This window comes from Oncorhynchus nerka, linkage group LG2 (genome assembly GCF_034236695.1).
Source record: "Oncorhynchus nerka isolate Pitt River linkage group LG2, Oner_Uvic_2.0, whole genome shotgun sequence".
Lineage (NCBI taxonomy): Eukaryota > Metazoa > Chordata > Actinopteri > Salmoniformes > Salmonidae > Oncorhynchus > Oncorhynchus nerka.
This window is the reverse complement of record NC_088397.1, coordinates 8667443-8695014: the sequence shown is the minus strand read 5'-3', so window position 1 is coordinate 8695014 and position 27572 is coordinate 8667443. Positions and strand designations below refer to the sequence as shown.

The following is a 27572-nucleotide window of genomic DNA, read 5'->3' as shown; positions in this document are numbered from 1 at the left end:
GACAAGGCGTTGCACAATACTTGTGGTTTCCCAGATATCCTGATGTATCTAGGATATTGGCGCCACCTTCTTTCTGTGTGTGATGAGAGCAGACCGCGACACTAGCTAGGTGTACATCTAATTGGCGACAGATTTTCATGATAATATTGAAAAAAAATCGGGATAAAGAAAATATGCGCACTTCCCCATCAGTGGTGTTTCCACTAAACTGACTTGTTTAGGATAGAAATCTGCATGTGATGACGTAGTGCACACAAAATGTTGTTTTTCCTTCAAATGTGCAGGTACCGAATAAAATCTAGAGTTCAATGTGTTTGCATCGCATTTTCAACCCTACCAACAGTTTCGCCAAAACTTGCATAAAATAGCACATGTGCCTACTCCGTTCTTGGCACAAGCGCTCTAGTCAACAGTTTGCAGATAGAAGTGCGGGTAGGCTGTGCAGGCAGGCTAGTGAGTCTACATGAGATAGTTATGATTAAGACAGAGTATTGTTATTTGTCAAACAGCAGTCAAGCATCGATCATCATGTTTTGTTAGACTTCAGTGCAGTTTTGGACATTATCATCATAGTCTGCAGCTGAAAACGTGTATTTGTTATGGCATAACATCCTATCGTGGACCGTGTCACCTTTAATTAGCGTAATAAAGAAAATCCCCATAAAAATCCATACTTTTTAAACTAGAAATACTGAATGAAAATTACCCCACCAGTGGTGTTTCCACCAACATGACTTGTGGATGAAAATCTGCGTTTTTATGTATCTAATAAAAATCTAAAGTTCAATGTGTTTCCATCCCATTTTCAACTCAACATATAGTTTTGTCACAAACACTGGAGTTAAATAGCATTCAGTATGTGCATACTCTGGTCTTGACCCGTGCACTCTAGCCAACAGCTCGGGCTGGCTAGGCAGGTAGGCTACATGATGAGATTGTTGTGGATAAAAGCAAGAATATTTGTATTTGTCAAACGGAAACCAAACTGAATCAGACCCTGTGAAATGAATCGTAATTGATTTCATCTGTAGCCTAATAAACTGCGTGCTTTCTCTACTACGTCATAATGGGAGGACAACACAAGTCATAGTTGACACCATTTATGATGGTTATTATATCAATATTGGCTCGTAAAAGTGTTTCCATAACATTTGTCGCATAATTCATTTTACTGACAGGAAAAGATCCCACCTTGTCTAGCATTTTCTTTTTTGTGTGGACATTTGGAAAGTTTACAAAAAAAATCTGTTTCCATCACGTCTGTATTTTTTTTAATGTAGTCTACTTAATTCTCATAAAAAGTTTGGATGGAAACCTGGTTAGTGATAGTAAACTAATACAATAGATGAAAAAAAGTATGTGGACACCTGCTCATTCCATAATCATGGGCATTAATATGGAGTTGGTTCCCCCTTTGCTGCTATAACTGCCTCCACTCTAATGGGAAGGCTTTCCACTAGATGTTGGAACACTGCTGCGGGGACTTGCTTCCATTCAGCCACAAGAGCATTACTGAGGACGGGCACAGGTGTTGGGTGATTAGGACTGGCTCACAGTCAGCATTCCTATTAATCTCAAAAGTGGTCAATGGGGTTGAGGTCAGGGCTCTGTGCAGACCAGGGCAGCTCTAGCAGGATAGAAATTTGACAAACTGACTTGTTGGAAAGGTGGCATCCTATGACGGCGCCACGTTGAAAGTCACTGAGCTCTGCAGTAAGGCCATTCTACTGCCAATGTTTGTCTATGGAGATTGCATGACGGTGTGCTCGATTTTATACATCTGTCAGCAACGGGTGTGGCTGAAATAGCCAAATCCACTACATTTTAAGGGGTGTCCACATACTTTTGTATATATAGTGTACGTCAATGGTGCTACCTGAAATCCATTGTCTGTGACAGTAGGCTATAGCAGTCTGTGAACAGAATATTACTATTGTTATATTATCACCCCAGCGTTAAGCAGAGATAAACAGGCATAAATAATGACTCATCAAGTTATACGGTGACATTCTCTGGACGCATTTATTGTCGCTCATTGGAACTTCATAATGATGATGATACCTTTTCGGTCGTTGGACTCAATGGAGTTGGAACGTGGTCACCTCTCCGAAGCTGGACGGGTCCCGCCGGAGGTTGGGCGTGTTGCGCCGAAACCCAAACCGCCCGTTGTAGCCTATCAGCGGCTTGATGTCCGACATGAGACCACTGTGGTTGCTCACCTGCTCTCGGGAGTGACCTGTCCGGTGCAGAGACAAGATACCAGTGACTCTGAGCAATGATGATGATGTTGTAAAACCTGTATAGATGATGAATCCCATGTAGACCTACTGATGTAAAACCTGTATAGATGATGAATCCCATGTCGACCTACTGATGTAAAACCTGTATAGATGATGAATCCCATGTAGACCTACTGATGTAAAACCTGTATAGATGATGAATCCCATGTCGACCTACTGATGTAAAACCTGTATAGATGATGAATCCCATGTAGACCTACTGATGTAAAACCTGTATAGATGATGAATCCCATGTAGACCTACTGATGTAAAACCTGTATAGATGATGAATCCCATGTAGACCTACTGATGTAAAACCTGTATAGATGATGAATCCCATGTAGACCTACTGATGTAAAACCTGTATAGATGATGAATCCCATGTAGACCTACTGATGTAAAACCTGTATAGATTATCAATCCCATGTAGACCTACTGATGTAAAACCTGTATAGATTATCAATCCCATGTAGACCTACTGCTAAATAAAAGTAGTTTGATTTATTGAATAGAATAGAAGAGCATGTCAGCAGGGTATAGAATAGTTTCTTCAGAATATAACTGTAGCCTATTCTTCAGTCTCCTCCAACTGTTTGTCACTTCACATAGCCTATAGGCCTATCTCCCCCATCCTTAATTCGATAGGTCAAAGCAATGGCATGCCGAGATTATTTCCACCTGGTGGCCAGAAAAGCCACCACCTGTAAAACAGTAGCTGTGGATAAGAGTCAGCTAAATGACCAAATTATACAATGTAAATGTCAACGTATTTCTCTGATTCTGTGGACCTAATTTGCTGTCAAACAGGACATATTATGAATCCCGTTTAATGCAAATAAATAAATAAAAAATAGAATAGAACAGCCTATATAATAGAATAGAATATCCTAGAATATAATAGAACAGCCTACCTGCTCCGGAAGTGTTCCTCAGGTCTAGGGACTTTTGGGCAGCGGCGCTCTTCAGTTCCTTGTTCTCGGTCTTCTGCGAGACCCTCCGCACCGACGGGGTGGTCTTCTGTGGGACCCTCTGCACCGATGGGGTGGTCGTGTAGCGCGCAGCGTGGGGGTCATTGCGTGCGTCGTACCCGGGGAGCACCGACCAGAGCCGGGGGCGCATGTGTTCATACCCGAGCGCAACCGAACTGACAGCGATGCAGTCGAGCACGAACTTCTGCTCGCGCTTCTCAGGCCCAGTGTGATTCATTTTAGGCAATTCCACTCTGAAATGACAAAATATATCAAATCAGTCCACATTCAATATATACAAATTAGGCACAGAGCCTTTTAAAATTAGACTTGGCTACTAAAATTAAATAATTTAAAAAGCGGGTCAAATTCGGGCCTAACTGTGCAGTTCTTTAAAGTTTTTTTTATTTCACCTTTATTTAACCAGGTAGGCTAGTTGAGAACAAGTTCTCATTTACAACTGCGACCTGGCCAAGATAAAGCCTAGCAATTCGACACATACAACAACACAGAGTTACACATTACACAGCAGTGTGTGTTATTATACTTATGACCCAAATTCCACAAATGTACGGAGGGACATGAATAGCCAAAAACACTCACATGAACAATCACAGCAAAAGCACGTAAAATCAACACTCACTCCCCGGTCAGTTGTGCACCTGCCAATGTGCTCGTTTACACTTTACTTCAAAAGCCTGCTGAATGACGCACATTTAAGTCTTTATTACGTTTCAGCAGATATAGCTGGGAAAATTGCTTCACAAGAGGGATGCCAATGCACAATTGCTCATCTACCATTTTTGATTAAATCGGTCTCAGAAATACAGTGACAATTTTCATGACATGAACTATCTGGATTCAACTCGGAAGGGATCCTTAAAGTCATTATACGGGCCTATTTGCTTTTAGAAGACATGCTAAAGTTAAAATAAACTGAGTTTCTAAACTTTGGCCCCAGCGCCTGTCGCTGCGGGGGGTGCAAGTGGCTATTGTGACGTCGCTCGTAGCAACAAGGTCAGTGTTGGAGTTGCGCGCCCGGGTGCATTTCGCATCGAGATTTATCACCCGAGGAGACGCACTGTAATGGGCTATCGGCGGGGAGAATCTGGAAGGCGGGGGAGAATCTGGAAATCGGTCAATTGAGCCGAATCTGGAAGTCCGTGGATTGAGCTGAAACAACTCTGGGTTTCTTGTATTTATTTTTTAAAGAGATTTTGCTCTAATTGTCATGATGACCGACTTGCTGTCCGTGGTGTCGGAGGCGGAGAGGAAGTCCTTTCCAACCCTCTCTCAGCTCTCAGAAAACGGTCAGGACAGGACACACTTTCTAGCCTATTATATTGTACAGTTGAAAAGATCTATCCCACCTTGCCGCATCGTAAAAACACCTAGGCTATACGCATTTGTTTGCCAACTTTGCACAATTTAGAATCAAGGTGTGCATGTCATGTTTTAAAGCATTTAGCTATATGAGCAATTTTTATTTTCTGAAAATTGTTCTGAAAATGTTCTCCTTTATTTCAGACGTTGACAGCATTTGGTCGAACGTGTCATCTTTCGTGGAGCGACAGATGACCTTGCAAAAGGTCAGAGCACTTCAGAAAGTCGACATTGCCATAGTCAGTGGTCAGTCAGTTCAGCTGAACCGAGGGTATAGCAAAGGAGGAGGTTTTTAGGAGGTTGAAGTTCATTTATTCCATTTCTACACCATTTTAAAACTCTAAAATGCTATTTGATGAAGAGCAAAATCAAACAAAATGACATCAGGCATTAATTATCACCGCGTGTAGGCTACAATCAGTAGTGGAAAAAGTACCCAATTGTCATACTTGAGTAAAAGTAAAGATACCTTAATAGAAAATGACTCAAGTAAAAGTGAAAGTCACCAAGTAAAAGTATAAAAGTATTTGCTTTTAAATATACTTAAGTATCAAAAGTAAATGTAATTGCAAAAATAAACTTAAGTTTCAAAAGTAAAAGCATAAATCATTATCCATTCCTTATATTAAGCAAACCAGATGCCACCATGATCTTGTTTTTGTTTTTTTTCACAGACAGACGGGCAAACTCCAAAACTAAAACTAATTTACAAACGAAGCATTTGTGTTTAGTGAGTCCGCCAGATCAGAGGCAGTAGGGATGACCAGGGATGTTCTCTGTTTAGTGAGTCCGCCAGATCAGAGGCAGTAGGGATGACCAGGGATGTTCTGTTGAGAACTGTGTGAATTGTAAAAAAAAATCTGTCCTGGTGAGCATTCGAAATGTAACGAGTACTTTTGGGTGTCGAGGGAAAATGTATGGAGTAAAAAGTACATTATTTTCTTTGAGAATGCAGTGGACTAAAAGTAAAAGTTGTCAAAAATATAAGTAGAAAAGTAAAGTACAGCTACCCCCAAAAACGACTAAAGTTGTATTTTAAAGTATTTTTACTTAAGTACTTTACACCACTAGCTACAATGTCAACCACTATTCAACCTTGTCATAAATTGACTCATTTACTTGTGGAACAGTACATACAGTGAACATGAAATAGATGCATAATACATGCTATCAAGTTACAACAAGGCCCAACATCAAATGCTGGCGTCAGTGTGAAACGATCTGGCCTTAATGGCCATGTACTCTTATAATCTCCATCTGGCACAGCCAGAAGAGGACTGGCCACCCTTCAGGGCCTGGTTCCTCTCTACCCAGTACAGCCAGAATAGGACTGGCCACCCTTCAGAGCCTGGTTCCTCTCTAGGTTTCTTCCTATGTTCCTGCCTTTCCAGAGAGTTTTTCCTAGCCACCTTGCTTCTACATCTGCATTGCTTGCTCTTTGGGCTTTTAGACTGGGTTTCTGTATGAGCACTTTGTGACATCTGCTGATGTAAAAATGACTTTTGATTGCTTGAGTAACCAGAGCATAAAACAGCTGACTGCGAATGCAAATTCTGCCAGATAAATCCTACACATGCATTGAAATAAAAGGCATAGCCTACATCAGACTTACTTAGGCCTACAATCGACAAGGACGCATGAAGACAAACAAACTCGACTAAAGAATGATATAATAATAATAATAAAAAAGGAAAATCTACTTTTGAAAAGGTGCTAAAAAGCCCGTGATTCAGCACCTCTGATTGGACAGCGCCTCGGTACAGGAATAGGGTGGATCTCCGTGACGTGGTGCTGAATAGATAGTGCCTCTGTCTAGTTGTCAGCTACAGGGCATTCGGAAAGCATTTAGACACCTTCCCCTTTTTCCACATTTTGTTACGTTACAGCCTTTATCTAAAATTGATTTTTTTAAATAAATGTTGATTTTTTCCCCACAAATGAATACAAATAAAAAACAGAAATACCTTACTTACATAAGCATTCAGGCCCTTTGCTATGAGACTCGAAACTGAGCTCAGGTACATCTTGTTTCGATTGATCCTCCTTGAAATGTTTCTACATCTTGATTGGAGTCCACCTGTCGTAAATTTAATTGATTAGACATGATTTGGAAAGGCACACACCTGTATTTATAAGGTCCCACAGTTGACAGTGCATGTCAGAGCAAAAACCAAGCCATGAGGTTGAAGGAATTGTCCATAGAGCTCCGAGACAGGATTGTGTTGATGCACAGATCTGGGGAAGAGTACCAAAACATTTCTGCAGCATTGAAGGTCGCCAAGATCACTGGTTGCCTGGCCAAACTGAGCAATCGGGGGAGAAGGGCCTTGGTCAGGGAGGTGACCAAGAAGCCGATGGTCACTCTGACAGAGCTCCAGAGTTTCTCTGTGGAGATGGGAGAAAATTCCAGAAGGACAACCATCTCTGCAGCACTCCATCAATCTGGCCTTTATGGTAGAGTGGCCAGATGAAAGCCACTCCTCAGTAAAAGGCACATGACAGCTCACTTGGAGTTTGCCATAAGACACCTAAAGGACTCAGACCATGAGAAACTCTTTGGCCTGAATGCCAAGCATCACGTCTGGAGGATGCCTGGCACCATCCCTGCAGTGAAGCATGGTGGTGGCAGCATCATGCTGTGGGTATGTTTTTCAGCGACAGGGACTGTGAGACTAGTCAGGATCGAAGGAAAGATGAAAAGAGCAAGTACAGAAAGAACCTTGATGAAAACCTGCTCCAGAGTGCTCAGGACCTCAGACTGGGGCGGAGATTCACCTTACAACAGGACAACGACCCTCAGCACACAACCAAGAGAATGCAGGAGTGGCTTCGGGACAAGTGTCTGCATGTCCTTGAGAGGCCCAGCCAGAGACCAGACTTGAACCCGATCTAAAAATCTCTGGATAGACCTGAAAATAGTTGTCCAGCAATGCTCCCCATCCAACCTGACAGTGATTGAGAGGATCTGCAGAGAAGAATGGGTGAAACTCCCCAAATACAGGTGGGCCAAGCTTGTAGTTTCATACCCAGGAAGGCTCGAGGCTGTAATCGCTGCCAAAGGTGCTTCAACAAAGTACTGAGTAAAGGGTCTGAATATTTATGTAAATATAATATTTCAGTTGTATTTTTTAAACCTGTTTTTGCTTTGTCATTATGGGGTATTTTGTGTACATTTTAGAATTAGGCTGTAACGTAACATAATGTGGAATAAGTCAACGGGTCTGAATACCTTCTGAATGCACTGTATATAATTATTTAGTTTGTGGCCAGTTAGAAATGTTTTGGGCACAGTTAGATATCCTACAATGCGTATATGAAAATCATAACTGGTACGCAGATAGAAATGGTAGGATTAATTGTAAATTGTCACTCCACATGAAAAAGGTTGCAGACTCCCCTGCTATTGGCTGTATGAAGCCACCCTTGTCGAACCTAAGACTACAGTGTACCATGACAGTGTCATTGTCTCGCGTGCTTCAGTCAGAGATGATCCTCATGTGTGCGCCAGTTCATTTGTGCGTTTCCTTTCATCTCCATGGAAGGGAAACATTCTGCCAATATTGAAGCATTGTATCAACAAACGATGTGGCTCAGAGAATATGGATTGCAACACTTCCCTGGTGTTATGTTACCTTCGCAGGTGGATTATCTGTGTGATTATTATCCATTATTATATTCCACACTATAGCTAAATAACTTAGTCATGTTTAATTACGTTTTGCCTTGCAAATAATGGGGATGATGGCACTGTCGGGTGTTTGGAGAATGTCTTGTGCTTCTTGCTTGTTGAAGAAAAAATATTTGTCTAATCTGTGGTGAGTGATCGCTGTCCTGATATCCAGAAGCTCTTTGTCTAATCCGAGGTGAGTGATCGCTGTCCTGATATCCATAAACTCTTTGTCTAATCTGAGGTGAGTGATCGCTGTCCTGATATCCAGGAGCTCTTTGTCTAATCTGAGGTGAGTGATCGCTGTCCTGATATCCAGAAGCTCTTTGTCTAATCCGAGGTGAGTGATCGCTGTCCTGATATCCATAAACTCTTTGTCTAATCTGAGGTGAGTGATCGCTGTCCTGATATCCAGGAGCTCTTTGTCTAATCTGAGGTGAGTGATCTCTGTCCTGATATCCAGAAACTCTTTGTCTAATCTGAGGTGAGTGATCGCTGTCCTGATATCCAGAAGCTCTTTGTCTAATCTGAGGTGAGTGATCGCTGTCCTGATATCCAGACGCTCTTTGTCTAATCTGAGGTGAGTGATCGCTGTCCTGATATCCAGAAGCTCTTTGTCTAATCTGAGGTGAGTGATCGCTGTCCTGATATCCAGAAGCTCTTTGTCTAATCCGAGGTGAGTGATCGCTATCCTGATATCTAGAAGCTCTTTGTCTAATCTGAGGTGAGTGATCGCTGTCCTGATATCCAGAAGCTCTTTGTCTAATCTGAGGTGAGTGATCGCTGTCCTGATATCCAGAAGCTCTTTGTCTAATCCGAGGTGAGTGATCGCTATCCTGATATCTAGAAGCTCTTTGTCTAATCTGAGGTGAGTGATCGCTGTCCTGATATCTAGAAGATCTTTGTCTAATCTGAGGTGAGTGATCGCTGTCCTGATATCCAGAAGCTCTTTGTCTAATCGGAGGTGAGTGATTGCTGTCCTGATATCCAGAAGCTCTGTGTCTAATCTGAGGTGAGTGATCTCTGTCCTGATATCCAGAAGCTCTTTGTCTAATCTGAGGTGAGTGATCGCTGTCCTGATATCCAGAAGCTCTGTGTCTAATCTGAGGTGAGTGATCTCTGTCCTGATATCTAGAAGCTCTTTGTCTAATCTGAGGTGAGTGATCGCTGTCCTGATATCCAGAAGCTCTTTGTCTAATCTGAGGTGAGTGATCGCTGTCCTGATATCCAGAAGCTCTGTGTCTAATCTGAGGTGAGTGATCTCTGTCCTGATATCCAGAAGCTCTTTGTCTAATCTGAGGTGAGTGATCTCTGTCCTAACATCCAGAAGCTCTTTGTCTAATCTGAGGTGAGTGATCTCTGTCCTGATATCCAGAAGCTCTGTGTCTAATCTGAGGTGAGTGATCTCTGTCCTGATATCCAGAAGCTCTGTGTCTAATCTGAGGTGAGTGATCTCTGTCCTGATATCCAGAAACTCTTTGTCTAATCTGAGGTGAGTGATCGCTGTCCTGATATCCAGAAGCTCTTTGTCTAATCTGAGGTGAGTGATCGCTGTCCTGATATCCAGAAGCTCTTTGTCTAATCTGAGGTGAGTGATCGCTGTCCTGATATCCAGACGCTCTTTGTCTAATCTGAGGTGAGTGATCGCTGTCCTGATATCCAGAAGCTCTTTGTCTAATCCGAGGTGAGTGATCGCTATCCTGATATCTAGAAGCTCTTTGTCTAATCTGAGGTGAGTGATCTCTGTCCTGATATCTAGAAGATCTTTGTCTAATCTGAGGTGAGTGATCGCTGTCCTGATATCCAGAAGCTCTTTGTCTAATCTGAGGTGAGTGATCGCTGTCCTGATATCCAGAAGCTCTGTGTCTAATCTGAGGTGAGTGATCTCTGTCCTGATATCCAGAAGCTCTTTGTCTAATCTGAGGTGAGTGATCGCTGTCCTGATATCCAGAAGCTCTGTGTCTAATCTGAGGTGAGTGATCGCTGTCCTGATATCCAGAAGCTCTGTGTCTAATCTGAGGTGAGTGATCGCTGTCCTGATATCCAGAAGCTCTGTGTCTAATCTGAGGTGAGTGATCTCTGTCCTGATATCCAGAAGCTCTTTGTCTAATCTGAGGTGAGTGATCTCTGTCCTGATATCCAGAAGCTCTTTGTCTAATCTGAGGTGAGTGATCTCTGTCCTGATATCCAGAAGCTCTTTGTCTAATCTGAGGTGAGTGATCTCTGTCCTGATATCCAGAAACTCTTTGTCTAATCTGAGGTGAGTGATCTCTGTCCTGATATCCAGAAGCTCTTTGTCTAATCTGAGGTGAGTGATCTCTGTCCTGATGTCCAGAAGCTCTTTGTCTAATCTGAGGTGAGTGATCTCTGTCCTGATGTCCAGAAGCTCTTTGTCTAATCTGAGGTGAGTGATCTCTGTCCTGATATCCAGAAGATCTTTGTCTAATCTGAGGTGAGTGATCTCTGTCCTGATATCCAGAAGATCTTTATTGCTGTAAAATACAGTTGAAGAAACATTATGTACAAAATAAGTTATAAATAACGCAAACCCCCCCACATAATATCACAATTAGTCGGGCGCCCGTAAAACTGCTGCCATTTCTTCCGGCGCCATTTTGTCTTCTAGCCTATGGGGCAAATGAATACACATATCAATTAGGCCTACAGCTATCACAGTCTATATTTTAATAGCAATAAAATAGCTTTTTATTTCGAATGGTCACCAAAAACTAAATCTCCCTCACTTCTCAATTCAATTCAAGAACTGGTTGACAACTTGTTGTCTGTCTGTCTGTCTGTCTGTCTGTCTGTCTGTCTGTCTGTCTGTCTGTCTGTCTGTCTGTCTGTCTGTCTGTCTGTCTGCCTGCCTGTCTGTCTGTCTGTCTGTCTGTCTGTCTGTCTGTCTGTCTGTCTGTCTGTCTGTCTGTCTGTCTGTCTGCCTGCCTGCCTGCCTGCCTGCCTGTCTGTCTGTCTGCCTGCCTGTCTGCCTGCCTGTCTGTCCAGGGGGTCTACATTGCAGGCCTGGGATCCTTCACCTTCTCTCAGCAGAAGCTGGACGTAGGCAACAAGTTTGTTTTGATCCAGCGACCCATCTTCCTGCTCTCTGAGAAGCTGTCCCAGTCACACGGCCTGAAGCAGGTCAAACCACTGTCTGCAGGTGAGTGGCGATGGGCCAAAAACACACACACACACACGCGCGCGCGAGTACGCGTACGCACGCACACAGACAGACACACACATGAGACATCTTCTGTCAACGCTGGCGCGTTTATGTGAACGATCGCAGATATCAAGCCTGAGGTGTGTTGCTGTGCGCTATACAAAATTGTGCTGATAGCCCGCTGAGCTAAAGCCTGGGCAGTAGCTTGGGGAACTAGTACAATTATTCAGGTGCCAGGAAAGATGATTCATCAACCCTCTTCTGTTATGTTACACTGATACCAGCAATGTGTCCCATAGAAACACTATGTTACACTGATACCAGCAATGTGCCCCATAGAAACACTATGTTACAGTGATACCAGCAATGTGTCCCATAGAAACACTATGTTACACTGATACCAGCAATGTGTCCCATAGAAACACTATGTTACACTGATACCAGCAATGTGTCCCATAGAAACACTATGTTACAGTGATACCAGCAATGTGTCCCATAGAAACACTATGTTACACTGATACCAGCAATGTGTCCCATAGAAACACTATGTTACACTGATACCAGCAATGTGTCCCATAGAAACACTATGTTACACTGATACCAGCAATGTGTCCCATAGAAACACTATGTTACACTGATACCAGCAATGTGTCCCATAGAAACACTATGATGAAAGAGAATGAATGAGAAAACCCAGTGCACAGCTGTGTGTCTAAATCCAAGTGTTGCTTTTTAGCAGGAGCAACACGATGACATGTCCGTTCTATGTCGTTGTATTTCTATGCGTGTGCCTGTGCCACCCGTCTGTCCGTCCGTTGTCACTGCAGGGGATGTGCCACTGGTCCAGCTCAACTTCCCAGCCCTGTCTGTGGAGAGCATGTTGGGAGTGGGATAGAGAGAGCCATCTTGGTGTGTTAATATGTCTGTCTGTGGAGAGCATTTTGGGGGTGGGATAGAGAGAGCCATCTTGGTGTGTTAATATGTCTGTCTGTGGAGAGCATGTTGGGGGTGGGATAGAGAGAGCCATCTTGGTGTGTTCATATGTCTGTCTGTGGAGAGCATGTTGGGAGTGGGATAGAGAGAGCCATCTTGGTGTGGCTGAATCTTATCCAACCCAGGTTGTCTGTCACGACTGCTGAGCTAAAGCCTATAGCTTTAACCTGGATAACTAGGTCTCAGACAAGCTGGTTAATCATCACAGGAGACCAGTACACTAACACTAGGAATGTGTGTTATCCATCTGTCATCACAGCAGGGGACGTGCCACTGGTCCAGCTCAACTTCACAGCCCTGTCTGTGGAGAGCCCGTTTGAGCGGCACGTGGTGGAGGGCTGTGTGAGAGAGACTCTGCTGGTGTTGCTGAGAGCCGTGGCCGCCGGACGCTCAGTCCTCTTCACCTTCCACGCCATCGGAGAGCTGTTGTTCTGCCAGAGCAAAGTCAAGATGAAGTTCTACCACGACTTTGTCACCGCCTTGGACGGCAGCGGGAAGCTGCTCTTGGCGCTCTCCAATGTCAGTAGGGTGGATTAGATATGTCATGTAGGTAGTGTGTGTATGGGGGTTGGGTTGGGTGTGTGTGGGATGGGAGTAGTGTGTGTATGGGGGTTGGGTTGGGTGTGTGTGGGATGGGGGTAGTGTGTGTATGGGGGTTGGGTTGGGTGTGTGTGTACAGTATGTGTGTGGGGGGGGGGGATGGGGGTGTGTGTGTGTGTGTGTGTGTGTGTGTGTGTGTGTACAGTATGTGTGTGGGGGGATGGGGGTAGTGTGTGTGTGTGTGTTGTGTGTGTGTGTGTGTGTGTGTGTGTGTGTGTGTGTGTGTGTGTGTGTGTGTTAGTGTAGTGTAGTGTAGTATGTATGGGGGTGGTGTGTGCGTGAGAGACAGACAGACAGAGAGAGAGTGAGCAGGTGTGTATGATTGTACAAGTGCGTTTGTATTTGTGTTGATGACAATTCCCCTACTCCACTCTCTATCCCAGAGACCTGGCACCAGCAACTCTGTCCTGTTTGAGAGATCCAGCATAACAAGGACCAGCAACACCATCATCCTCCCCAGGATCTCTTCCGAACAGGGGGGGAAGGACTGGGGAGAGGAGGCCCTGGCCCAGGTCCAGACAGACTCAGACAGGAAGGAGAAGAATAGAGGTAGAGACAGTGGTGTAATCTAGTCCTCTAAAAACAAGGGTTTTTATAGCCAAATTCAACTGATGACCATATTCAACTGATGACCATATTCAACTGATGACCATATTCAACTGATGACCATATTCAACTGATGACCATATTCAATTGATGACCATATTCAATTGATGACCATATTCAACTGATGACCATATTCAACTGATGACCATATTCAACTGATGACCATATTCAACTGATGACCATATTCAATTGATGACCATATTCAATTGATGACCATATTCAATTGATGACCATATTCAACTGATGACCATATTCAACTGATGACCATATTCAACTGATGACCATATTCAATTGATGACCACCCAGCCATATTCAATTGATGACCATATTCAACTGATGACCATATTCAACTGATGACCATATTCAACTGATGACCATATTCAACTGATGACCATATTCAATTGATGACCATATTCAATTGATGACCATATTCAATTGATTTGGATTAACTCAGTGAATATCTCAATCAGATTGAGGGGTTTTAATGGTTGTAACGTCTCTGGTGAGAGATATGTGTTGGGGCTCACTTAACCTTGATAACCCAGTGTTGGAGAGAAAGGTAAGCTAATATAACATTATGTAGACTTGGGCGTATCCCAGAACATGTATGTCTCTTCATCTGCCGAGTCTTTCTCAACTGTAGTTATGTTACCATGTTTACCCAGAATCCCTGGGGACTCCGCAGTCCAGATCCAGACACACCCTGCACCCAGCCAAGGTCAACGGGATCAGTCTCACTGATGACCTGGAGCCCAGACCTCCAGCGGAGACCAACACTGACAGGTACTGTCGGCCTCACTGCTAACCCCAGCTGTTGTTGGTTAACACTGTTAAGCCCAGCTATTGTCGGCCTCACTGCTAACCCCAGCTATTGTCGGCCTCACTGCTAACCCCAGCTATTGTCGGCTAACACTGTTAACCCCAGCTATTGTCGGCCTCACTGCTAACCCCAGCTATTGTCGGCTAACACTGTTAACCCCAGCTATTGTCGGGCCTCACTGCTAACCCCAGCTATTGTCAGTCTCACTGCTAACCCCAGCTATAGTCGGCCTCACTGCTAACCCCAGCTATTGTCGGCCTCACTGCTAACCCCAGCTATTGTTAGTCTCACTGCTAACCCCAGCTATAGTCGGCCTCACTGCTAACCCCAGCTATTGTCGGCTAACACTACTAATGCTAACCCAAGCTGTTGTCGGCTAACACTGCTAACCCCAGCTGTTGTCGGCTAACACTGTTAACCCCAGCTATTGTCGACCTCACTGCTAACCCCAGCTATTGTCAGCTAACACTGCTAACCCCAGCTATTGTCGGCTAACACTGCTAACCCCAGCTATTGTCGGCTAACACTGTTAACCCCAGCTATTGTCAGCTAACACTGTTAACCCCAGCTATTGTCGGCTAACACTGCTAACCCCAGCTATTGTCAGCTAACACTGCTAACCCCAGCTATTGTCAGCTAACACTGCTAACCCCAGCTATTGTCAGCTAACACTGTTAACCCCAGCTATTGTCAGCTAACACTGCTAACCCCAGCTATTGTCAGCTAACACTGTTAACCCCAGCTATTGTCGGCTAACACTGTTAACCCCAGCTATTGTCGGCTAACACTGTTAACCCCAGCTATTGTCAGCTAACACTGTTAACCCCAGCTATTGTCGGCTAACACTGCTAACCCCAGCTATTGTCGGCTAACACTGTTAACCTCATCTCCTACTGACCAGGCTGCATCCCACATGGCACCATAAGTAGTGCACTACTTCATAGGGCTTTGATCAAAGGTAGTGCACTACTTCATAGGGCTTTGATCAAAGGTAGTGCACTACTTCATAGATCTTTGATCAAAGGTAGTGCACTACTTCATAGATCTTTGATCAAAGGTAGTGCACTACATAAGGAATAGGGTGCCATTTGGGACATTGGGGTGGCAGGGTAGCCTAGTGGTTAGAGTGTTGGACTAGTAACCGGAAGGTTGCAAATTCAAACCCCTGAGCTGTCAAGGTACAAATCTGTCGTTCTGCCCCTGAACAGGCAGTTAACCCACTGTTCCTAGGCCGCCATTGAAAATAAGAATTTGTTCTTAACTGACTTGCCTTGTTAAATGAAGGTAAAACATTTTTTTTTGAAATGCCACACACTGCCACAGGATAGTGAGTGAAGCTTGACCCTGGTTGGTCTCACCTTTAAACCTGTTAATCCAGGACAGAGACACAAGACCTCTATAACCCTGTTAATCCAGGACTGTAACACAAGACCCTGGTTGGTCTCTCCTCTAAACCTGTTAATCCAGGACTGTAACACAAGACCGTGGTTGGTCTCTCCTTTAACCCTGTTAATCCAGGACTGTAACACAAGACCCTGGTTGGTCTCTCCTCTAACCCTGTTAATCCAGGACTGTAACACAAGACCCTGATTGGTCTCTCCTCTAACCCTGTTAATCCAGGACTGTAACACAAGACCCCACTCCCAGCCTACAGCAGACTGCATAATTTAACAGAAAACCAGTTTGGAAACCAGTGTTTTAATCATCACTTCTAAGAGCTATCCTCTAGGGATCCAATGTACATCTAGTTGTATATGTTTTACCCAAATAAGTTAAATTCAGTGAGTAGCCTTGACTAAGACCTGTAGACTTGCGTTAGCTCTCTGACCCAGTAATAAGTTAAATTCAGTAAGTAGCCTTAACTAAGACCTGTAGACTTGCATTAGCTGTCTGACCCAGTAATAAGTTAAATTCAGTGAGTAGCCTTAACTAAGACCTGTAGACTTGCGTTAGCTCTCTGACCCAGTAATAAGTTAAATTCAGTGGCTAAGACCTGAAGACCCAATTCCTAGGCTATGTCCCAATTATCTCTCCTTCCTCCCAAAGTGTGTACTTGTTCACTTCCCTTCACTGATTTGAAAGGAAATGACTGGTATAAGAAATATGGTGGGAACTCCCAGTAGCCCCATGCCTCCAATTCAATGCTTTTAGATTTATGGGAAATAGTGAACTAAATAGTGAAGTTTTTATTATATTATTAGAACACACGCTTGGGCAATCTGCATGAGTTTAGGAGAGGGTACTTGTGTTACTGTCCTGTCCTGGGGTAGTGGCTCCATGAATGATGCAGCTCTCCCTGTGTGGGACAGTTCCTCACCTGTCACCACCTGATCATTCAGACAGTGTGCCCTGAGGTTTAGCCTGCCCTGCACCCCCCACAGCGGTCCCGTGGCCCTGGACTCTGAAACTAGACCCCTCTGGACGTTCCTCTGTCCATACAGACACTGTCTGCGTCCCAAATGACACCCTATTGGAAGCCTTCAATTATCACTTGGCTCCGGCTGTGCAGGAGAAAGTGACGCGGTGGTGTGTGTGTGTATTTGTGATGTGGTGTGTGTTCGTTTGGTCAAACGAAGTGCACTATGGGAATAGGGTGCCATTTGGGGTACATAACCAGATGTATTTTGGTCTCCCAGGACTGTGGTTGAATAGCCCCTTGATCTGAAAGATAACCCAGGACTGCGATTGTATTAGCATTTATTATGGATCGCCACTACTCTTCCTGGGGTCCAGCAAAATTAAGGCAGTTATAGCCCCTGAGCTGAAAGATAACCCAGGACTGTGGTTGAATAGCCCCTGATCTGAAAGATAACCTAGGACTGTGGTTGAATAGCCCCTGATCTGAAAGATAACCTAGGACTGTGGTTGAATAGCCCCTGAGCTGAAAGATAACCCAGGACTGTGGTTGAATAGCCCCTGAGCTGAAAGATAACCTAGGACTGTGGTTGAATAGCCCCTGATCTGAAAGATAACCCAGGACTGCTATCTGTTTCCAACCTGCTGTCCTGTAGGTCCACAGTGTCTATCCTACCACTGGAGGGCGCTGCTCTGAAGGAGGGGAAGGTGAAGAGGGGGGACTCTCACCTGGACATGCCCTGTGTCAACCACAACAGGGCTGGACAGGTGTGTGTGTGTGCCGGACACTCTGCTTTTGTGGGTGTGTATGAGGGGTATCAATCAATCAATCAATCAATCAATAACTGTGTGTTTCCCTATAGGAGTTGTGTTACCTGTGTATATAACATCACCTATCCTTCCCTATAGGAGTTGTGTTACCTGTATATATAACATCACCTATCCTTCCCTATAGGAGTTGTGTTACCTGTGTATATAACATCACCTATCCTTCCCTATAGGAGTTGTGTTACCTGTATATATAACATCACCTATCCTTCCCTATAGGAGTTGTGTTACCTGTGTATATAACATCACCTATCCTTCCCTATAGGAGTTGTTACCTGTGTATATAACATCACCTATCCTTCCCTATAGGAGTTGTGTTACCTGTGTATATAACATCACCTATCCTTCCCTATAGGAGTTGTGTTACCTGTGTATATAACATCACCTATCCTTCCCTATAGGAGTTGTGTTACCTGTATATATAACATCACCTATCCTTCCCTATAGGAGTTGTGTTACCTGTGTATATAACATCACCTATCCTTCCCTATAGGAGTTGTGTTACCTGTATATATAACATCACCTATCCTTCCCTATAGGAGTTGTGTTACCTGTGTATATAACATCACCTATCCTTCCCTATAGGAGTTGTGTTACCTGTGTATATAACATCACCTATCCTTCCCTATAGGAGTTGTGTTACCTGTGTATATAACATCACCTATCCTTCCCTATAGGAGTTGTGTTACCTGTGTATATAACATCACCTATCCTTCCCTATAGGAGTTGTGTTACCTGTGTATATAACATCACCTATCCTTCCCTATAGGAGTTGTGTTACCTGTGTATATAACATCACCTATCCTTCCCTGTAGGAGTTGTGTTACCTGTGCATGCAGCGGGCCCAGCGTAACATCCCCCACTACCTGGCAGAGGAGAGGCTGACGGAACAGCAGGAGGAGGAGAGGGTGTTACAGTTCAACGAGCAGCACAGAGACCAGTACTACCTACAGAGGCAGCAGGTGAGGCCAACACCACTCTGATGATGAGATGAGGAACATGTTCCCTGTTGTCTTTTACTCTTTGTCTTGGAGTGATGAATAGACAGAATACTACTAGACTGAAAGCCAGGGGGAGAGTCTGCATTAGTACTTCTGTTTTAGTCCTGGAGTTACATTAAACTCGGTAGTCAGATTAAATTCGGTAGTCAGATTAAACTCAGTAATCAGACTAAACTCAGTAGTCAGATTAAACTCGGTAGTCAGATTAACCTCAGTAGTCAGATTAACCTCAGTAGTCAGATTAACCTCGGTAGTCAGATTCAACTCAGTAGTCAGATTCAACTCAGTAGTTACATTAAACTCAGTAGTCAGATTCAACTCGGTGATTAAACTCGGTAGTCAGATTAAACTCGGTGATTAAACTCGGTAGTCAGATTAAACTCAGTAGTCAGATTAAACTCAGTAGTCAGATTAACCTCGGTAGTCAGATTAAACTCGGTGATTAAACTCGGTAGTCAGATTAAACTCAGTAGTCAGATTAAACTCGGTAGTCAGATTAAACTCAGTAGTCAGATTAAACTCGGTAGTCAGATTAAACTCAGTAGTCAGATTAAACTCAGTAGTCAGATTAAACTCGGTAGTCAGATTAAACTCGGTAGTCAGATTAAACTCTGTAGTCAGATTAAACTCAGTAGTCACATTAAACTCAGTAGTCAGATTAAACTCAGTAGTCAGATTAAACTCGGTAGTCAGATTAAACTCGGTAGTCAGATTAAACTCAGTAGTCAGATTAAACTCTGTGATTAAACTCGGTAGTCAGATTAAAGATTAAACTCAGTAGTCAGATTAAACTCAGTAGTCAGATTAAACTCAGTAGTCAGATTAAACTCAGTAGTCAGATTAAACTCAGTAGTCAGATTCAACTCAGTAGTTACATTAAACTCAGTAGTCAGATTAAACTCGGTGATTAAACTCGGTAGTCAGATTAAACTCGGTGATTAAACTCGGTAGTCAGATTAAACTCAGTAGTCAGATTAAACTCAGTAGCCAGATTAAACTCAGTAGTCAGATTAAACTCGGTAGTCAGATTAAACTCAGTAGTCACATTAAACTCAGTAGTCAGATTAAACTCAGTAGCGAGGTGACACTGAGCCTGTGTGTATTTGTGATGTGGTGGTGTGTGTGTGTGTGTGTGTGTGTGTGTATTTGTGATGTGGTGTGGGGGTGTGTGTATATTTGTGACGTGGTGGTGTGTGTGTGTGTGGGGGGGGTGTGTGTATTTGTGATGTGGTGTGGGTGTGTGTGTATTTGTGACGTGGTGGTGTGTGTGTGTGTGTGTGTATTTGTGATGGGGTGTGGTTGTGTGTGTCTATTTGTGATGTGGTGTGGTGTGTGTGTATTTGTGATGTGGTGTGGGGGTGTGTGTATTTGTGTTGTGGTGGTGGTGTGTGTGTGTGTGTGTGTGTGTGTGTGTGTGTGTGTGTGTGTGTGTGATGTGGTGTGTGTGTGTGTGATGTGTGTGTGTGTGTGATGTGGTGTGTGTGTGTGTGATGTGTGTGTGTGTGTGTGTGTGTGTGTGTGTTAGGCGGACCGTCTGGAGATACGTGAGAACAACCAGAAGGTGGCAGCGTTCAACCTGGCAGTGTCTGAAGCCATGAAGGCGAAGAAGGTTGCTCGCTCCTCCCACTTCCATGTGAGCCCTGGCTTTGTCCAATCAGCACACTGATCTTCAGGGGGTTTAAATGTTCTAGAGTTCAAATGGTCCACGGCTTTTCAGTTGCTGCATTTAGCATTCATTGGTCTATGCATAGTTACTATTGCAACACTTAGCCAATGGTCTAAACTTATCAATGAATGATGTCGTGATGATATTGACCCCCCCCACAGGGTTCGTACATCTTCAGGGGCCGTCCCCTCACCCCTCCCAGGGTTCATAAGCAGCGCGGCTACATGCAGGATCTGCGGGCCCAGGCAGAGTGGAGGAAGGGCCAGGTCAGCCAGACTCAGCAGGACCAGGAGCTCATCGACCTGCTACAACAGGTCCAGCTGGCACAGGAGTAGGTGATGCATCCGAGTCCCATATGGCACCCCATTCCCTATGTAGTGCACTACTTAGTTTTGACCAGGGCTCTTCAGTGCACTATAAAGGGAGTAGGGTACCACGTCAAAATGTTTGTCTAAGAGGAAGTGCACCTGCTGCCATGAACCCATGTCAACAGGCCTGTGGTCTCTACTGTACATACAGAATGCTGTGGTCATTGTACAGTCTGTTGCTCAGTTTCGACAGTGTGTGAATAGCTATTGTGTGTCTCAGAATCGCCTTGCAAAAGTCCCAGCATCTCCACCTGAGACAGAAGAACACTAGCTGCTACAAGAAAGCCCTGGATACACAGGTAAGAGTCTGTCCTACCATATATTATATAGCATACTTACCAGACTCTACCTACCAGACCCTCCCTACCAGACCAGACCAGACCAGACCATACCTTCCAGACCAGACCTACCAGACCAGACCTACCAGACCAGACCATACCTACCATACCTACCAGACCATACCTACCAGGCCATACCTACCTGGCCAGACCTAAAAGACCTTACCTACCAGGCCATACCTACCAGACCCTACCTACCAGGCCATACCTACCAGAACATACCTACCAGACCAGACTTACCAGACCATACCTACCTGGCCAGACCTACCAGACCATACCTACCAGACCATACCTACCAGGCCAGACCAGACCCTTCCAGACCATACCTACCAGACCAGACCTACCATACCTACCAGGCCATACCTACCAGACAATACCTTCCAGACCATACCTACCAGACCATACCTACCAGACCCTACCTACCTGGCCAGACCTACCAGACCATACCTACCTGGCCAGACCTACCAGACCAGACCTACCAGGCAATACCTACCAGACCATACCTTACAGGCCATACCTACCAGACCTACCATACCTACCAGACCAGACCTACCAGACCAGACCTACCAGACCATACCTACCAGACCAGACCAGACCTACCAGGCCAGACCTACCAGGCCAGACCTAACACACCAGACCTACCAGACCTACCAGGCCATACCTACCAGACCAGACCTACCAGACCAGACCTACCAGGCCAGACCTACCAGGCCAGACCTACCAGACCATACCTACCAGACCATACCTACCAGGTCAGACTACCAGACCCTATCTACCAGACCAGACCATATCTACCAGACCTACCAGGCCATACCTACCAGACCAGACCTACCAGGCCAGACCTACCAGGCCAGACCTACCAGACCATACTTACCAGACCCTACCTACAGGCCAGAACTACCCGACCCGACCAGACCTACCAGACCAGACCTACCAAAGACATGCCTCCCACCATGTGTTACACATGTGCATGTTGAAGTGGAGGGATATTAATTATGTTGGTAAAAAGGCTGTGGATTGAATAACTGAACTCCCAGGTGTGCTGCACAGGTTATGGCTGAGCAAGGCAGAGGGGACCACTACAGATTGATGTTTACCTGACCACCTGTCTTGTTGTACAGGTGGAAACAGAGAAGGGCAAGCAGAAGGCCAAGGGAGATAGGAGAGTGATGTTCCCGCCCATCCAGGGACAGACAGCAGCAGGAGACGACTCAGAGCAGGCAGGAAACATAATATAGACAAGTCTCTACGGAGAGGAGAGGATAGGGGGAGACAGATGGAGAGGTTTAAGATAAAGAAGGGAAGGGATAGAGAGGGAAGGAAAGAGGAAGGAGAAATGGGGAGGAAGAGGAGGAAAAATGCATGGTAAATAAGGACAGTTGAGCCAGACATGAAGTACTTAAAGAAGGACAGTTGAACCAGACTTGAAGTACTTAAAGAAGGACAGTTGAGGAAGGAAATGCAGTAGATGAGGGAATTGAACAGTAGTCCAGCTCCTCTGTGGTGTCTGTCTAGTCCAGGTTGAACAGTAGTCTAGCTCATCTGTGGTGTCTATGTCTAGTCCAGGTTGAACAGTAGTCCAGCTCCTCTGTGGTGTCCATGTCTAGTCCAGGTTGAACAGTAGTCCAGCTCCTCTGTGGTGTCTATGTCTAGTCCAGGTTGAACAGTAGTCCAGCTCCTCTGTGGTGTCTATGTCTAGTCCAGGTTGAACAATAGTCCAGCTCCTCTGTGGTGTCTATGTCTAGTCCAGGTTGAACAGTAGTCCAGCTCCTCTGTGGTGTCTATGTCTAGTCCAGGTTGAACAGTAGTCCAGCTCCTCTGTGGTGTCTATGTCTAGTCCAGGTTGAACAGTAGTCCAGCTCCTCTGTGGTGTCTGTCTAGTCCAGGTTGAACAGTAGTCCAGCTCATCTGTGGTGTCTATGTCTAGTCCAGGTTGAACAGTAGTCCAGCTCCTCTGTGGTGTCTATGTCTAGTCCAGGTTGAACAGTAGCCCAGCTCCTCTGTGGTGTCTATGTCTAGTCCAGGTTGAACAGTAGTCCAGCTCCTCTGTGGTGTCTATGTCTAGTCCAGGTTGAACAGTAGTCCAGCTCCTCTGTGGTGTCTATGTCTAGTCCAGGTTGAACAGTAGTCCAGCTCCTCTGTGGTGTCTATGTCTAGTCCAGGTTGAACAGTAGTCCAGCTCCTCTCTGGTGTCTATGTCTAGTCCAGGTTGAACAGTAGTCCAGCTCCTCTGTGGTGTCTATGTCTAGTCCAGGTTGAACAGTAGTCCAGCTCCTCTGTGGTGTCTATGTCTAGTCCAGGTTGAACAGTAGTCCAGCTCCTCTGTGGTGTCTATGTCTAGTCCAGGTTGAACAGTAGTCCAGCTCCTCTGTGGTGTCTGTCTATGTCTCCAGCTCATCCAGGTTGAACAGTAGTCCAGCTCCTCTGTGGTGTCTATGTCTAGTCCAGGTTGAACAGTAGTCCAGCTCCTCTGTGGTGTCTATGTCTAGTCCAGGTTGAACAGTAGTCCAGCTCCTCTGTGGTGTCTATGTCTAGTCCCGATTGAGTAGAAAACAATCTCAGCACACTGGTGATCTTCATGCTCTGCCAATCAAATAGCTCTTCTTTAGCCGAGAACAGTTGAGAGATTCCAGTACTATTAGATGACAGATGAGTTTCCAGTAGTTGTGAGCTCCTCTGTGATTGTAATCTTCACCCAGGTTGAGTAGAAAAATCATTTGAGGATCTTGATGCTCTACAAATCTAATGGATGTTATTTCATTAACGTATCTACCAGGTGGAGTACCAGGGCTCGGGCCTCCCAGCGCGCCTGCCCGACTCGGACGGCCCTGTGTTTGGCCAGCTGGACTGTACCCCTGCTGGGCTGTCAGAGCAGAAGCAGCGGGCGGAGAAGGTATACCAGGAACAGCTGACCACGGCTAATAACAAGAGAAAAGAGCTGCTCCTTAACCGCAGCACCAAACAGAAGAACGAGAGAGAGATGCTCAACAGGAACAGGAAGGAGTGAGTGGAAGGGGGAAGGCAGGGGGGGAGAGAGGTGGGGGAAAGGGAGCGAGAGGGAGTCATGGAGAGACGGGGGAGTGGGGAGGGTGAAATTCTCCACTTGAAATTCAGAAAGTGAGTGAATAAAATGAGAATGCAGAAAAAAAATGGTATATGGAATGGTTCAAGGTTAAAGGCCATTTTATATGAGATGTCTTGTCTATATGTTCTGTTTCTATATTTTCCTCTCCCTCTCTCTCCTGGCAGACTGATAAACGACCACATCAACCGCTTTGAGAAGCTGCGTAACCTGCGGGCCTCGTTGGAGGACACCTGGAGACGCAGCGCCGACCTGAAACGCCACCGAGACAGAGAGGAGAAGGAATTCATCAAGTAATATACTCAAATCACAACCTGGATTGGCCCTAACCCTTCTATGTTTACAGATCTGTAAGATGGAAACAATATGATGGAAGCTTTCCCACTATACTGTTTATACCTATCCAGACCCTTCAGATCTACCACTATACTGTTTATACCTATCCAGACCCTTCAGACTTACCACTATACTGTTTATACCTATCCAGACCCCAGATCTTCAGATCAGATCTACCACTATACTGTTTATACCTATCCAGACCCTTCAGATCTACCACTACACTGTTTATACCTATCCAGACCCTTCAGATCTACCACTATACTGTTTATACCTATCCAGACCCTTCAGATCTACCACTATACTGTTTATACCTATCCAGACCATTCAGATCTACCACTACACTGTTTATACCTATCCAGACCCTTCATATACACCACTATACTGTTTATACCTATCCAGACCCTTCAGATCTACCACTACACTGTTTATACCTATCCAGACCCTTCAGATCTACCACTACACTGTTTATACCTATCCAGACCCTTCAGATCTACCACTACACTGTTTATACCTATCCAGACCCTTCAGATCTACCACTACACTGTTTATACCTATCCAGACCCTTCAGATCTACCACTACACTGTTTATATCCAGACCCTTCAGATCTACCACTACACTGTTTATACCTATCCAGACCCTTCAGATCTACCACTACACTGTTTATACCTATCCAGACCCTTCAGATCTACCACTATACTGTTTATACCTATCCAGACCCTTCAGATCTACCACTACACTGTTTATACCTATCCAGACCCTTCAGATCTACCACTACACTGTTTATACCTATCCAGACCCTTCAGATCTACCACTACACTGTTTATACCTATCCAGACCCTTCAGATCTACCACTATACTGTTTATACCTATCCAGACCTTTCAGATACACCACTACACTGTTTATACCTATCCAGACCCTTCAGATCTACCACTACACTGTTTATACCTATCCAGACCCTCCAGATCTACCACTACACTGTTTATACCTATCCAGACCCTTCAGATACACCACTACACTGTTTATACCTATCCAGACCCTTCATATTCACCACTACACTGTTTATACCTATCCAGACCCTTCAGATCTACCACTACACTGTTTATACCTATCCAGACCCTTCAGATACACCACTTCACTGTTTATACCTATCCAGACCCTTCAGATCTACCACTACACTGTTTATACCTATCCAGACCCTTCAGATACACCACTACACTGTTTATACCTATCCAGACCCTTCAGATCTACCACTACACTGTTTATACCTATGACCCTTCAGATCCACCACTATACTGTTTATACCTATCCAGACCCTTCAGATCCACCACTATACTGATCCAGACCCTTCAGATCTACCACTACACTGTTTATCTCCAGACCCTTCAGATCTACCACTATACTGTTTATACCTATCCAGACCCTTCAGATCTACCACTATACTGTTTATACCTATCCAGACCCTTCAGATCTACCACTACACTGTTTATACCTATCCAGACCCTTCAGATCTACCACTACACTGTTTATACCTATCCAGACCCTTCATATTCACCACTACACTGTTTATACCTATCCAGACCCTTCAGATCTACCACTACACTGTTTATACCTATCCAGACCCTTCAGATCTACCACTACACTGTTTATACCTATCCAGACCCTTCAGATCTACCACTATACTGTTTATACCTATCCAGACCCTTCAGATCTACCACTACACTGTTTATACCTATCCAGACCCTTCAGATACACCACTACACTGTTTATACAGACCCTTCAGACATGCTAGCATCGGTGGTTAGGTTCAAGAATGAGAAAAAGGTAGTGATTTGGGACCGGCTGATTGAGTCGATCACTGTCATGATAGTTGACGTCTGCTTTCTGTACCATCACATTCTGACGTTGATCTCTGATGTCTATGACAGGTCTGGGAGCAGTCTGCTGATTGACCACATTCTGATGTTGATCTCTGATGTCTATGACAGGTCTGGGAGCAGTCTGCTGATTGACCACATTCTGATGTTGATCTCTGATGTCTATGACAGGTCTGGGAGCAGTCTGCTGATTGACCACATTCTGACGTTGATCTCTGATGTCTATGACAGGTCTGGGAGCAGTCTGCTGATTGACCACAATCTGACGTTGATCTCTGATGTCTATGACAGGTCTGGGAGCAGTCTGCTGATTGACCACAATCTGACGTTGATCTCTGATGTCTATGACAGGTCTGGGAGCAGTCTGCTGATTGATTGACCACATTCTGACGTTGATCTCTGATGTCTCTGTCAGGTCTGGGAGCAGTCTGCTGATTGATTGACCACATTCTGACGTTGATCTCTGATGTCTATGACAGGTCTGGGAGCAGTCTGCTGATTGATTGACCACATTCTGACGTTGATCTCTGATGTCTCTGACAGGTCTGGGAGCAGTCTTCTGATTGACCAGTGTGAGCAGTACCGCCGCTGTTACCAGTGCAAGAGGAAGACAGAGAACTGTGGAGAGACAAACATCTGGAAAGAGTCTCACTACATCCCTGGCTCTCGCCTCATGGTGTAGACCGCTGAAACCTGGTCTCAGAGCAAACGTAGCCATGCCACTCCATTTAGTATGATATGTTACTTTACATGGGATTACAGTCTGCTTGATTGATTGACCATACGAATTGTAGGACGTATCCTATGTCTTGATCGTTGATCTCTGATGCTTCAGTATGATATATCACACTCAACTGCTTTAGTTTAATATATCACACTCAACTGCTTTAGTATGATATATCACACTCAACTGCTTTAGTTTAATATACCACACTCAACTGCTTCAGTATGATATATCACACTCGACTGCTTTAGTTTAATATATCACACTCAACTGCTTCAGTATGATATATCACACTCAACTGCTTTAGTATGATATATCACACTCAACTGCTTTAGTTTAATATATCACACTCAACTGCTTCAGTATGATATATCACACTCAACTGCTTTAGTATGATATATCACACTCAACTGCTTTAGTTTAATATATCACACTCAACTGCTTCAGTATGATATATCTCTGACTGCTTCAGTATGATATATGACTTCAGTATGATATATCTCGACTGCTTCAGTATGA

At 44.6% G+C, this 27572-nt stretch overlaps 2 protein-coding genes across 2 annotated transcripts; one reads left to right on the top strand and one right to left on the bottom strand.

Moving 5' to 3' along the window:
- Positions 1–2074: 2074 nt before the first annotated feature.
- LOC135572541 (sperm microtubule associated protein 1-like) lies at positions 2075–3485 on the bottom strand. The gene is made up of 2 exons (XM_065020673.1): positions 3191–3485; positions 2075–2236 (listed from the first exon to the last, which is right to left on the bottom strand). Exons 1-2 carry the CDS (start codon positions 3483–3485, stop codon positions 2079–2081), a joined length of 453 nt encoding a protein of 150 aa, XP_064876745.1. The 3' UTR covers positions 2075–2078.
- A 791-nt stretch (positions 3486–4276) lies between these two features.
- On the top strand, positions 4277–27084 carry LOC115127243 (coiled-coil domain-containing protein 81). The gene is made up of 14 exons (XM_065022700.1): positions 4277–4557; positions 4775–4836; positions 11301–11454; positions 12710–12969; positions 13434–13599; positions 14322–14439; positions 17488–17599; positions 18475–18621; positions 20186–20293; positions 20488–20657; positions 20915–20993; positions 23809–24035; positions 24282–24407; positions 26873–27084. The coding sequence occupies exons 1-14, from the start codon at positions 4479–4481 to the stop codon at positions 27009–27011; spliced, it is 1947 nt and encodes a 648-aa protein (XP_064878772.1). The 5' UTR covers positions 4277–4478; the 3' UTR covers positions 27012–27084.
- The last annotated feature ends 488 nt before the right edge of the window (positions 27085–27572 follow it).

Bases quoted from the DNA above. Each gene is read 5' to 3' on its own strand.
- LOC135572541 (XM_065020673.1), bottom strand. From the start codon at position 3,485: ATGAATCACACTGGGCCTGAGAAGCGCGAGCAGAAGTTCGTGCTCGAC. The intron at 2,237-3,190 runs GTAGGCTGTTCT...TGCACCGGACAG, and splicing joins GAGGAACACTTCCGGAGCAG to GTCACTCCCGAGAGCAGGTG.
- LOC115127243 (XM_065022700.1), top strand. From the start codon at position 4,479: ATGATGACCGACTTGCTGTCCGTGGTGTCGGAGGCGGAGAGGAAGTCC. The intron at 13,600-14,321 runs GTAGAGACAGTG...ATGTTTACCCAG, and splicing joins CAGGAAGGAGAAGAATAGAG to AATCCCTGGGGACTCCGCAG. The intron at 17,600-18,474 runs GTGTGTGTGTGT...CCTTCCCTGTAG, and splicing joins ACCACAACAGGGCTGGACAG to GAGTTGTGTTACCTGTGCAT.